The following is a 13,784-nucleotide window of genomic DNA, read 5'->3' on the forward strand; positions in this document are numbered from 1 at the left end:
TTGTTCGTTGTTCGTTGTTCGTTGTTCGTTGTTCGTTGTTCGTTGTTCGTTGTTCGTTGTTCGTTGTTCGTTGTTCGTTGTTCGTTGTTCGTTGTTCGTTGTTCGTTGTTCGTTGTTCGTTGTTCGTTGTTCGTTGTTCGTTGTTCGTTGTTCGTTGTTCGTTGTTCGTTGTTCGTTGTTCGTTGTTCGTTGTTCGTTGTTCGTTGTTCGTTGTTCGTTGTTCGTTGTTCGTTGTTCGTTGTTCGTTGTTCGTTGTTCGTTGTTCGTTGTTCGTTGTTCGTTGTTCGTTGTTCGTTGTTCGTTGTTCGTTGTTCGTTGTTCGGTGTTGTTCGTTGTTCGTTGTTCGTTGTTCGGTGTTGTTCGTTGTTCGGTGTTCGTTGTTCGGTGTTTGTTGTTCGTTGTTCGTTGTTCGGTGTTGTTCGTTGTTCGGTGTTCGGTGTTCGGTGTTCGTTGTTCGTTGTTCGTTGTTCGTTTTTCGTTGTTCGTTGTTCGCTGTTCGCTGTTCGCTGTTCGTTGTTCGTTGTTCGTTGTTCGTTGTTCGTTGTTCGTTGTTCGTTGTTCGTTGTTCGTTGTTCGTTGTTCGTTGTTCGTTGTTCGTTGTTCGTTGTTCGTTGTTCGTTGTTCGTTGTTCGTTGTTCGTTGTTCGTTGTTCGTTGTTCGTTGTTCGTTGTTCGTAGTTCGTTGTTCGTTGTTCGTTGTTCGTTGTTCGTTGTTCGTTGTTCGGTGTTCGGTGTTCGTGTTTCGTTGTTCGTTGTTCGTTGTTCGTTGTTCGGTGTTCGGTGTTCGGTGTTCGGTGTTCGGTGTTCGGTGTTCGGTGTTCGGTGTTCGGTGTTCGGTGTTCGGTGTTCGGTGTTCGGTGTTCGGTGTTCGGTGTTCGGTGTTCGGTGTTCGGTGTTCGGTGTTCGGTGTTCGGTGTTCGGTGTTCGGTGTTCGGTGTTCGGTGTTCGGTGTTCGGTGTTCGGTGTTCGGTGTTCGGTGTTCGGTGTTCGGTGTTCGGTGTTCGGTGTTCGGTGTTCGGTGTTCGGTGTTCGGTGTTCGGTGTTCGGTGTTCGGTGTTCGGTGTTCGGTGTTCGGTGTTCGGTGTTCGGTGTTCGGTGTTCGGTGTTCGGTGTTCGGTGTTCGGTGTTCGGTGTTCGGTGTTCGTGTTTGTGTTTGTGTTTGGATCAATAAAGAGGTAAAGCATAAAAATATGAAAGGCAAGTCAGTGTTTACATTATCACTACATAGTACATTTTAACATTATCACTTAATGTCCCAGCAACCTCTACTAATTACCTCAAACATTCTGAGAATTCCGAATAATTATAATAATAAATTCTCCTTGGCAGATCCCTTTCAATTATCTCGCTCTAAGTTTAAAAAAGTAATACTACAGCTTATTGACCAAAATTTGTAAAGAAATTCACAAACAACACGCACACAATTACACTCACACTTGTACTCACTCATATATTTTATTGTTACCTTTTTATTTAACTATAATTATATATAATATAGGGTTTGTAATTGTTAATATCGTTCTTTATCTTTTATACTTTGCTCACTCACAGTATTATGATTGTTATTGGTGTACCTTTTAATTGGCGTATTGAATTGTTAATGTAATACCTAGTGTAAGTTTAGCTGTAAGGTAACTACCTTTACATAAATAAATAAATAAATAAATAAATCACTACATAGTATTAAACAAAGTCATTTCCCGTTATCCGTTTATCCCTAATAATAATAGAACACGCTTTATTTCTCATCTTTGCTCTGTTGAAATGTTTTAGGAGATGATGAAAGCAGTTATGCTAATCCATAATTTATATCATTCTCAACCTTTTATATTATACCCTTTATATTATATCTAATATCTATAGTATTCATTACAAATGATTACTCATTGTATGCCACCTAGCAACACGAATAACGATTATACGATACGAGATTACCTATAAATAACGAGGACACTATACCTCCCAACCACTACCAACAAAAGATTCAATCATTTCAATTTTGTAGCCAGATAAACGCTACAAACATTTACGTATAATATTTATTTTAATTGTTTCAGAAATATTTTGTTCTTTTTGAATACTGGTTACAACATAATGTATTTAGGTACTTACATACTAATTTTCACTAGTATGACATATGGAAACCTTTTTAAATTAAAATTAACTGCGCCTGTGAATTAATATTAGCAATAGATAACAATGGCTATAAACTCTACAAAATTATGCTCAATATTACCAGCTACCTAAATTATCAATATTACCAACCTAAATATTACTAATTCATATTCATTACAATTACAATGTGCCGATTTTTAATCGTCATTGTTGTTTGCACATTTATTCGCATTCTTGAAGATGATCGATATCGAATATATTTGGAAACTTAAGGGGACAAGTAGCTACTGAGCACTGTCGTCAATAATTTTACCATCAACTCTTAGTAGATATACTTATACAATTCAATGGGTATTTAAATATACTATCTTGCAATGGTATTTCCTATTGCATTTGATTTGAATGTTATCGTTACAAAACCGCAGATATCGATTTGTTCGTATGGCAAATAAATAATAGTTTAAAAAAACTAAAAAACACGCTTTTTATATAAAACCGAACTAAAAAATAGAAAATAAATTTAAATAAATAAATTAAGAAAATATATACCATTATATATATCAAACATGCTGAACGTTAATCCTCTAATAATTAAGGCGTGTTATATGTAGGTACATAACACGTGTTTGTGTTTGTTGTTTGGTGTTTGGTGTTATGTGTTTGGTGTTTGGCGTTTGGCGTTTGGCGTTTGGCGTTTGGCGTTTGGCGTTTGGCGTTTGGCGTTTGGCGCGTCTCGCATCTCGCGTTTGGCGCGTCTCGCGTCTCGCGTCTCGCGTCTCGCGTTTCGCGTTTCGCGTTTCGCGTTTGGCGTTTCGTGTTTCGTGTTTCGTGTTTCGTGTTTCGTGTTTCGTGTTTCGTGTTTGGTGTTTGGTGTTTGGTATTTGGTGTTTGGTGTTTGGTGATTGGTGTTTGGTGTTTGTGTTTGTGTTTGTGTTTGGATCAATATAGAGGTAAAAGACATTTTTGTATTCAAAAAATTTTATTAAAGCTGCAATCGAAAGAGCAACAAAAATCGAGATCAGTCTTTAACATTAGGTAGATAAATTATCTTATAATTTTCAGACTAGCTTTGTACATATAATAAGTATGTACTTTGTAAAAAAAGTTGCAAATAATTTTATAAAATAAAAGCTCAAATTTCATTGGGTAGTGTTAACTTCACTCTCCATTAATTTTAAATTCAAAAACAAACAGTGCATTTTAAAATCCTCTTTGTGATTTTTAAAAAATCTGAAATATCAGCCTCTTCCGTTCATAAGTCTAAAATCTTAAAGAAATATTCCACTTCTAGCAGACCATCTTCTGCTAGGTCACTGCAATGGATTGCGTTTTGTACTTTAGTTTTACCGAGTTTCGCTCTTATAGTATGTGGACGTAATAGCCTTGCAATATCCTGTAAAGTTTCATAAAAGTTTATAAGCTGAGACACAATATAGTCAAGAGAACCATCTCTACAAATCTATAATAAGGTTTATCTGCATAGTTTTTAACTTTGAACAAAATAAGTTAACAATTTTCATTAGATGAATATGAAATTATACCCAACAATAAAACAGAAATAAAAATAACCAATACAATAAATGAATTAAAAACTTACTGGATCTGAAGGTCCAACCAATTTTCTAAACTCTACAGCAGTATTGAGATTTTTATCCTTGGCCACTATTTCCATTGCTACACAAGGACCACTTGCTAGTTCTTCTACCATACCCTAAAACACACATTTATTCTTTAGAATCATAATATCTTATCAATGTTTAATATTATAAATGCGAAAGTAACTCTGTCTGTTTGTCTGTTACTCAATCACGCCTAAACTACTGAACCAATTTGCATGAAATTTGGTATGGAGATATTTTGATACCCGAGAAAGGACATAGGCTACCTTTTATTGCGAAATATGTACCACGGGCAAAGCCGGGGCCGACCTCTAGTGTTTAATAAACTATCTTAATTTCACATACATTTCTCTTGTGTAACTTTCTTAATGAAATTATTTTTTAGGTAATAGTACTTAGAAGTTGACAATGTAGTATTTTACAAACATTTGAACACTTTAAACTACACCTAAATATAGTAATAAGTAACATATTAAAAACTAGTATACCTTATATTCTTGTACTATTCCTTTATAAACTTCATAAAACTCAGAAGCATTCACATTTTCTACCATAAACATATTCAATGCTGTTATATCAAAGCCTCCTTCATCAATGGCTTCTAAAGCTGCTCCTAGTTTTCCCTCTCTTATTGCATGAGGCTTGATAATACATAATGTACAATTAGACAATGTAGCTGTAAGTCTGAGTCTTGATAAGTGTTGTGGTGGAGGTGGGAAGAAGTATTCAATATCCTGAAAAAATAAATAAATAAAAACACTGCAGTAACCACATTTAATTCTTACCTTCTGTGTCAAAGTTTTTTTGATATGTATTTAAACAGAATTTAGATTAAACCAATTAATGTATTAACCCATTGACCACCGTAAGCCCCGATCGGGGCGCGACACAATAGATTTTCTATTGTGTCTGTGATTCCGAGGACTGATGGATTAATGCTTGAACAAATGTTTATCCCTACTTTTCACATACCTGAATAGCACCATCAGGGTCTGATGAAACATGGACACAATTTCTCACTGGATCTGACCCATAGAGGGCTCTAATTGTTCCTGGTTCAGCCTTAGATGGGTCTTTATCACCAAGGACCTTCATAGCAACTGCAACTGCATCTTTACCCACTAATTCCATACCATAAACTTGATTTCCACTAAGATATTCTAGAAGGAATCTTGTAAGGATTTAAGTTGTTAGAATAGAATTAGAATTATGTTCCATAATATTGAATGTAAAAACATGTATATTAAAAAATAAAAATATATTCATTGTGTAAAAGATATAAATAAAAACTTACGGAAATGTATTGTCAGAAACTTGGGATCTACACAGAAATGATACATCGTCTGATGTAACACAAGCTTTCTTCATCTTCGTTATCTTTAGACCATGTTCATGGAAATGAGTTATTACCTTTCCTGCAATTCTCGTTGGTATTGGTTTTATTAATGCAAATGTTCTAAAATAAGTTATTCATTAATTTATTAATAAAATTTTATATTAACTAGTAATAAAATCTTGTCAAAGAAGAATAAATAAAAATGAGATTGAGATAGAGGAAAACTATTTTAAAAAATCCTTACACTTGCATATCCTTGTGTAACTTTTTCTTTGTATCCTCACATGCAAAATCAGTGATTTTAATTAATCTACCTAATATATAAAGAGTACTTCCAATAAAAAAGTTATCTAGAGTTACACCATTCACTTTCACTCTCCTGAGAAATGTTTTCCTATTTTTAAGATCATACATTTCAATTGTATCATCGGTAGGATAGTAAAAAACATTGAACCGCCTGATAAGACTTGCTTGATTATCGTACCATTCCCCTATAAATGTATATTTATCTTTGTAAGCACCCTCCTGGAATCAAATTCATGAATGAAGTAATGAACCCAATATTTTCTAACATTAATTATAATATAAAAAGTAATTGAAGAAAAATTATATACCATTGCGTTTAATGGTATATACTTCTAATTTTTGTAAATAGCATAAAGCACAATTATTTTTAAATTCACTAAAAAGGGCTGAAAAACCGTTTGTTTTGATTTTTCCGTTTTCGCTTCAGCTATGACATTTGCCGTTTGCGTTTTGTTTGACGTTTCCATGGCTATAACAAATGTCAACTAGAAGGAAGTCTTTTGGTTATTTGTGATTTGTCAATCTGTCTAATGATCTAAGGTCTACGGTCAATACTGACCCCACTTAGACCTTAGAGCTAGCGCGCACGAGCAACTTTGTCTCCGCAACTTTTTTGTCTCCGCAACTATTTTGTCTCTCCCACCTATGGGCTAGTATGAAAGTGCGCGCACGTAGCGACGCAACTCCCCATACAAATTGATGGGAGAAACAAAAAAATAGTTGCGGAGACAAAGTTGCTCGTGCGCGCTAGCTCTCACTTAGACCACCTAAAGCCTGACTAAGACCACATTTAAGACTCATTTTCAGTTAAGAACTATAGTGTAGTCTACAGTAGTCTAATTTAATTATAAGGACCTGTATTAATATGTTTTGTGCATTTAAATTTTAAACTAACTAATTAGGTATGTGTTAAAAAAGTAAATAAATAAAATGAAAACGTCATTGTCATGGACGTTTCGTATGTGTAATTCCTACGAAACGAAACCTCAGATCAAATATTTTTAATAGATCCGAGAAGGAAACATACACCAAAATATTTATAGTTTTAGATGCTTATATTTTAACGTAATAAAGTAACCTTTTATTAGCAGGATTATTCCTCTAAATCCTCCTTCAAAATGGTGGGTATAAAAATATATTGATGATCTAGCTGCGCTCCGCGGTCTGTGGTTTCTCCCACACTCGTGACGGAATCTTTCCTGTAAATCCTAATGTTCCTATGGGAATATCGGTATAAAATATAATAAATTTAATAAAAATCTGTTAACTCAATATTACAAACAGAGACTACAATTGCACCACTGATGCAGATGCGATAAATAATTAGATAGTGCTTAGAGAGTGCTTTACCATCGAAAAATTTGTTTTGCCTTCGTTACGCAACTATTAAATTAATTACTTACACGATTGGTAATCCACGTAATATCCTAAATCTGCACATCATTTTATAGAATATTCAATGGAGATTAATATTGTAACTGGTAAAAATATTTTTTTTTTATTATTGGTATAGATTTGATTTAAAATACAAGACAATGCTGATTGCTGCATTGAAAAAGGAAATCAATATTATGCAGCATTTTGCTATTCGAAATGATAGCAATGCAGTGGAAAAAAATCAAAATAACTTATCATTTAGTTCTCAACAAGATTAAATTAATAATGAGATGATATTAATCAATTTTTAAATACTTCAGGTATATGATTACTTTGATAAATATACATTCTTGTGTGAAATGTATGATGAGGAAGGTGATGAAATCGTCGAACTTGTCTTGAACTTCTATCCATTTGATAATTCAGTACAAATAATCAATACCAAGAAGGGGAAAAACCTTCTAAAACGCGTACAGTTGCCTCCGTTGAAACTTGAAATGCTACAAATAGGCAACATTGTTAACATATTTTCGAAATTACTATACATAACAGATTGTGCGCCGGCCACTCGCAGAACTTTATTCAATAATGTGCAAAGGTAAAAACAACATAATATTATAATATTTACCGGATAACTTATTATCTAAAATCATATAGTTACCTAGGTAGTTTCTCAAATGATAATTTTATTTAATTGTAGCACATTTGCTCTAATCAAACCAGTTCCACCTAGTGCTCATGGGAAAATCATCACTTTCATAATGAAAAGCGGTTTTCGTATCGTCCGTATGAAAAATGGAAAAATTAGTAAGGACTTTGCAATGGAACTTTACAAAAGCATATCTGGAAGCAATATGATGCCGTAATTATATTGAAGCACTTTTTAGTTATAATTATTAGAGAATAAATAGTTATTGTTATAATAATGTGTATTCTATTAGAATAATAATAGATTATGTGACCGCCTCGGAAGTTATCGGACTGGAATTAGTGGCTCCGGATGCGGTCAAAAAATGGCGTAAATGTTTAGGGGCGACAGATCCGGCTGAAGCAGCACCAGGGACACTTCGAAAATTGTACGGAGAAAATAAATTAAAAAATGTTGCGCACGGTTGCAATACTTTGGAAGACGCTAGTCAGGTATTTATTTATAAAATTTATGCGACTCCGACTAGCACGTGGCTGATTTTTTTGTACAATAATATATAAGATTTGTCTTAATCTCGTAGACTTTAATAACATATTTTATCGTTTATTCATTATGAGATGATCACTTTTGTGTCGGAAAATGCTACTGCTTATAGATATACATTTAAAGGTACTTCTTAGCGTGAATCAAAACCGCGCGAAGTTTAAAATTAGATTAATCGTTAATAGTACATAGCTAAGCAAAAGTTATTTTTTTATTACTCACGCCTTGAAGTTTTTTACGTTTATTTGTGAAGGGAAATAGGGAAACATGCAGTTTGCCCCTGCACAAGCACTATTTTGATAATATGTATATCAATTTTCAATAATTCTAATTCGTAGATGCTCGAGTTATTCTTTGGCTTCGACAAAGGTATTCCTCGAGTGCCGTTTAGAGCTACCCTTAAAGACTGCACTTGTTGCATTATAAAGCCTCATGCAGTGATAGATGGAAATCTCGGCGCAATACTGGAGCAAATTGCGACCTCGGGGAAATTCTATATTGCAGCTATTGCGATGTTTTCAGTGAAACTCGCAAATGCCCAGGAATTTTACGAAATATATAAAGGGGTACTTCCTGAATATGAGGTAAAATTATGGTATTAGGGTCTGAGGTCATGCACATCCATTATATTTACAATAGAATTATCACTTGAATATAATATGATTATACATATACAGTTTAAATAACAGTAATTCCTAAGTTTTATGATAAATGATAATATCACAGATAATATTATATTGTACTAGCATATAAATATATTGATTCACTAATTCAAAAATTATTAAATATAATTCACACATATTGAGTTTCATAAATTCTCTTCACTCACAGGCTATGTGCATCCACTTGGCTGAAGGTAAATGTGTTGCTTTAGAAGTGAAATCCTTAGACTCAAATATGAACTGTGTTTGTGAATTCAGGAAACTATGTGGCCCTCGAGATCCAGTAAGTAATATTCACTATGTTGTGAGCCAGATAGATCTTAAGTTATCATTTATCTTGGCTACATCTCTTGGCTACATCAAATTAAATTTAAGAACACCAACCTTTCCCATTTTGTGGTAGCAGCAATATTCTAATATCTTTAACTGATATCAATCATAGGTAAGAAAACTCTCTTTCAAACAAAATCAAAATTGGTTTATCCGTTAAGGACAGCATAATAAAAAGATAAAAGTTTTTTTTTTAATTCTGTATTTATTTCAGGATTTAGCACGTCAGTTATATCCAGAGTCCATTAGAGCACATTATGGTAAAAGCATAATACACAATGCTGTTCATTGCACTGATCTTCCTAAAGATGGTGAACTTGAAGTTGAATATTTCTTTAAACTATTGGCCAATGATTAGATTTATTTTCACTTATTATTAAATGTATTTTTAACAACCATGTCATTGCCTTCTATTTCTATTTTATCATACATCCATTTCCTATTGACTCTGCAATATAAACGCAAGATAAAATAGGTATCATTTACTTAAATAAGGAATTTAAGAATTAAATACTTAATATCCACAGAAAATACACAAAATAATTCATAAAATATATAATGTTACCTGCATTCAAGACCACATTTATTAGAGTTGCACTTTGGACAAGGAAAGTGGCATCCTGGACATTTTTCATCTAAACAATCACAACGATCCTCACCAGTCGCGTTTAAATGTCCTCGCTCGTTGTATAATTTTTTACATTTGCGACTAAAATAAAATATAATAAACACAAGATCATAACATTTTGACTGATGAATTACTAGAAAGATACTTACTTAATAAAATAACTTTTTCGATTTAGTTTTCTTCGCTCACGAGTAGAAGTTTCAGGATCAAAATTGTGAAGGAAATGCATTTTTTAACTACCTATTCAATGGACACAAACAATTTTTCACGGTCGGTAATAAAAGAGCAGTTAGTTGATAATGAATTGAAAGTTTGGAGAAGAAATTAATCCTAATAGATTAATTTACAATATGTTACTTGTATTATTGTATACCTAATTAATTTGATTTTTATAAGTTTTTGTTTGTATAATAAAAAATATATCAATTGACAGCAAATGTCACGCAAATGTCAAAGAAATTTATATCGATGGAGCACAGATGGATAAACAGATTGCACCTTACCATAGAGTAAAATATATAAAATAAAGATTATATTAGTTCGCTATTAGTGGAATCCCACAATCTATAATGTTTATTGCTGAATGCATTTTAAAACTTAGTTTCCCAGTAATTGTGGATAGTAGAATACATGCGTGTTCAGAGGGGGGGAGGAAGTGTCACGTGACACGTCCCATCACCCCCGAAAATCTAGATCCCAAAAGCTTCGTGGTCTGCGCCCTTTTTATATAAAGTTATAAAATGGTCCTTTAACAGATTCTAATATCATCTTGCTCTACCGAGAGTTCGAAAGCAATTTCATGGTTTCCTTAATTACTGGACACCCTGAATTGTGCCCTGAATAATACTTCTCAAGAACTTTATGAAATCAATCAGTTTCAATTATATTTCAAACTGTGCTATTATTCACTGATTAAAAAACAAAATTTCTTATTTGTTTATCACGATATAATATTGAAAAGTCTAAGTTTAGTTTACATATTTGATAGTCAACTGTGAATGGGAATTTTACCTACGGTAATTTCATAATACCGCTGTGTGTTCCATTGACAACCAATATACTATTTTACTCTGTGATGACAGCTGTCAAATATGGTTATTTAGCGGTTATAGTTTTATTGTGTGTGCTAAGTGCTTTCTGTTATATATGTGTTTCGCACATTAACTTTCACGTTTTATTAAATTTATCAACTATTTATAATGGCGGATACCAATAAGGAAACGTCTGCAACTAAGGCCCCCATGATATACGTGTGTGGAGGTAAATTTTACTATTAATAATTTATAATGAACTAGGTTTCCGCCCGCGGCTTCGCCCGCGCAGTCAGAGAAAAACCCACATAGTTCTCGTTCCCGTGGGATTTCCGGGATTGCGTCATTTTCCCGGGATAAAAAGTAGCCTATGTCCTTTCTCGGGTATCAAAATATCTCCATACCAAATTTCATGAAAATTGGTTCAGTCGTTTAGGCGTGATTGAGTAACAGACAGACAGACAGAGTTACTTTCGCATTTATAATATTTAATATTAGTATATTAGTATTAGTATGGATTAATAATGTTAGAACTACATACTTTTGTCAAGTAAAATTAATTTATCTATGTTATTGCAGAATGCCACAGAGAAAACGAAATTAAACCAAGAGATCCAATCAGATGTCGAGAATGTGGTTACCGAATTATGTATAAGAAAAGAACAAAAAGATGTATCCTTTTTAAAACAACTTTAACCATATGACCCTGAATTTGGCAGACAGCAGACAAAATGTAATTTCAGATTGGGATATCTCTAAGTGAAATTAAGTTTTACATGTTTACCAAATTGGAAATTATTTGTCGTTGATTTACCTACAGGTGATAATAAAGTAAATTTTATTTTATTTTTTTTTTAAATAAAAAATAAAATTTTGGGAAGCTCTCACCGTGTTCCCAATTGCTTTATAAATCTGAAACTTTCAAATTTAGTTTATTATTGGATTCTGAAAAGGTGATATCAGTTAGTTTTTTCATTTCGGCTTGGAATATTCTGGGACGTGTATCTACCAGAAAAATTAATTTTTAGTGGAAAAAAGAAAAGTCATATTTTCGTCTTTAAAAAATCTAAAGGTGATATTTTTTTAATTTTAAATTTATCCGTCGGATCATAAGATATCCTAATTGCACGCCTCATAAGCGAAGCGTTGAGGTGGGTACTACTGTCACTTCGCGCAAAACATCTGATTTTTCAAACTTAAAATGTCTTTATGTATCATACATTGCACTTGTAAGATAATACATACACACACATATTAAGAAAAAACACTATTTTTAACGTTCATGATATTTTTGATGTCATTTTTGTTATTTAAACTAGTTAAAAAACAGTTTAAAAAAGTTCTGTCTTGGACGTCCGTGTGTCTGTATGTGCGGATCCTTTTTCTTGTTAACACGATAGCGACCGAAATACTTTACTAATCGAGTCTTTTTTTTTCTCTTACGCTTGAGTATGCTCAGGAATAGAACCCTTTCATTTTTCAGGGTCTGATTCGATGTGGTTTAATTGTTATTAAATAAACAAAAATAATAATTAATAAATATTTATTAAAAAAAATTATGAGGCGTGCACTTTTGGATTTTCCAAATTATTTATTTTTAAATTTTGATGCCGGATATCAAAGTGAAAATTAATAAAAATAAAAATCAAAAAAATGTCATGTCTTCATTTTTACTTTTTAGTAAATCTACAGATGATATATCTCGGATTTTATATATTCTTGTTTATTTGTTGTATATCCTCATCTTTCGATTTTTTATCCGAAATGGAATATCAGGCATGAATTACTATTTTTTTTTATTAAATAAAGAAAAACATATTATCAAGGCAATTCAACTGTTAATATTCAGCCCATAATAAGAGTAAATTATGGAATAAAATATTTTCAGTCTTTGTATCATAGCCCGGTCAAATTAGACCTTTGCAATAACAATAATTCCTACAGAGGCAAATTTTTGGTGGAGAAATTTTCGGATAAAAAATCGAAAGATTATACAACAAATAAACAAGAATATATAAAATCTGAGATATATCATCTGTAGATTTACAAAACATTTATATTACCTATGTGATTATATAAAAAAAGCTTATGTCCCAGAAATATAGATAGAAAATCACTTACATGTGAACAAAGTCTTAGGCCATTCTCCCATTACGATACGCACAGGTGATTCTTCTTTTATCTTTTAAGTAAGTATGTATATTGTATATCTTAGTAGATTTTGTTATGAGGAAAAATTCAAATGTCATCTTTGATTGTATTAATTAATGATAAAACATTCTTAATTCTTATTTTTCTTCATATATTATTTAATTTAGTTGTTTTTATCCATTTCCTTTTATTTTTTTTCCTTAGGTTGCTTTCATAAATTGTGACAAAATAATTTCCTGAACAGTATTTCAGTGGTTGTGTTTGATGCGCGATGAAGAGGACAATAAATAAGTAGAGGTTAAATATAATTTTACATTTACTTTAATCTTACCTTAATAAAATATCCATTCATTAAATGTATAATAAACAATAAATGGGTAAATATTTGACAAGTTTGTATTAATTCAATACATTCACCTAAAGTTCACAATTTTCTTTTTTTATTATTAAAAATTATAAGTTTAAAGTCTTCATAACAATTGGATAATATAATATAGTTACCCCATGTTGGTAGTACATATTTGAAAGTGGTACTGTTGTAACTACATAGATTGAACACAATTTACTCGATATAAAGCATTTACACCTTCTAATTAGGAATATTTTCACACAACATTTTAATTTTTATTAATAAATTCCTTAACTTTATTTTAAAAAGCATATTTGTCACCTTGACTTATTATTACGTAAAAGTTATCACATTGAATAAAATACAAGTTAAGAAATAAGAATCTTAACACACTCATAACTATTTTGATTATTCTTTGATATTACAAAATATATTTTATCAAATTGGATGTTTATCAAAATAGGCCCTTTATTATATAATATTTTTTTGTCAGGAAGACAATTTATAACTTAAATTTTTAGATGCCATGTCAATATTATAAATTTTTATTTACATTCTATATCAAGACGACTAAATGATGTACTGATAGAGGGCATGAGTAAAATATTCACATTGTGTATCGGTATACATTGGATACAAATACATTGATAGATTTTTGTTTCTGATTATAAATATAATAAAGAAGCTAT

At 31.9% G+C, this 13,784-nt stretch overlaps 4 protein-coding genes across 5 annotated transcripts; 2 read left to right on the forward strand and 2 right to left on the reverse strand.

Moving 5' to 3' along the window:
* Nucleotides 1-3,074: 3,074 nt before the first annotated feature.
* On the reverse strand, nucleotides 3,075-5,829 carry nmdyn-D7 (nucleoside diphosphate kinase homolog 7). 2 transcript variants are annotated; one of them, XM_089695905.1, is made up of 7 exons: nucleotides 5,684-5,829; nucleotides 5,314-5,594; nucleotides 5,028-5,189; nucleotides 4,706-4,904; nucleotides 4,222-4,467; nucleotides 3,712-3,825; nucleotides 3,075-3,507 (listed from the first exon to the last, which is right to left on the reverse strand). In XM_089695905.1, the coding sequence occupies exons 1-7, from the start codon at nucleotides 5,684-5,686 to the stop codon at nucleotides 3,367-3,369; spliced, it is 1,146 nt and encodes a 381-aa protein (XP_089552031.1). In that variant the 5' UTR covers nucleotides 5,687-5,829; the 3' UTR covers nucleotides 3,075-3,366. The 2 variants fall into 2 exon arrangements, with proteins under 2 accessions (XP_089552031.1, XP_089552032.1); XM_089695906.1 differs by lacking the exon at nucleotides 5,684-5,829 and having other exon boundaries at nucleotides 4,706-4,893; nucleotides 5,314-5,454.
* A 765-nt stretch (nucleotides 5,830-6,594) lies between these two features.
* Nucleotides 6,595-9,294, forward strand: LOC149487879 (nucleoside diphosphate kinase 7-like). The gene is made up of 7 exons (XM_089695822.1): nucleotides 6,595-6,606; nucleotides 7,073-7,350; nucleotides 7,453-7,614; nucleotides 7,694-7,892; nucleotides 8,283-8,528; nucleotides 8,776-8,889; nucleotides 9,151-9,294. Exons 1-7 carry the CDS (start codon nucleotides 6,595-6,597, stop codon nucleotides 9,292-9,294), a joined length of 1,155 nt encoding a protein of 384 aa, XP_089551948.1.
* LOC149487880 (ARL14 effector protein-like) lies at nucleotides 9,108-10,008 on the reverse strand. The gene is made up of 3 exons (XM_089696565.1): nucleotides 9,714-10,008; nucleotides 9,502-9,645; nucleotides 9,108-9,384 (listed from the first exon to the last, which is right to left on the reverse strand). Exons 1-3 carry the CDS (start codon nucleotides 9,791-9,793, stop codon nucleotides 9,303-9,305), a joined length of 306 nt encoding a protein of 101 aa, XP_089552691.1. The 5' UTR covers nucleotides 9,794-10,008; the 3' UTR covers nucleotides 9,108-9,302.
* Nucleotides 10,009-10,640: 632 nt separating this feature from the next.
* Polr2K (DNA-directed RNA polymerases I, II, and III subunit Rpb12) lies at nucleotides 10,641-13,138 on the forward strand. Its single transcript, XM_089696567.1, has 3 exons — nucleotides 10,641-10,824; nucleotides 11,175-11,267; nucleotides 12,999-13,138. Exons 1-3 carry the CDS (start codon nucleotides 10,764-10,766, stop codon nucleotides 13,019-13,021), a joined length of 177 nt encoding a protein of 58 aa, XP_089552693.1. The 5' UTR covers nucleotides 10,641-10,763; the 3' UTR covers nucleotides 13,022-13,138.
* Nucleotides 13,139-13,784: the final 646 nt, after the last annotated feature.

The sequence above is a fragment of the Colias philodice genome, chromosome 6, assembly GCF_061535455.1.
Source record: "Colias philodice isolate Cphi_HAF_F1 chromosome 6, ilColPhil1 Martin Lab GWU primary, whole genome shotgun sequence".
Taxonomy (NCBI): domain Eukaryota; kingdom Metazoa; phylum Arthropoda; class Insecta; order Lepidoptera; family Pieridae; genus Colias; species Colias philodice.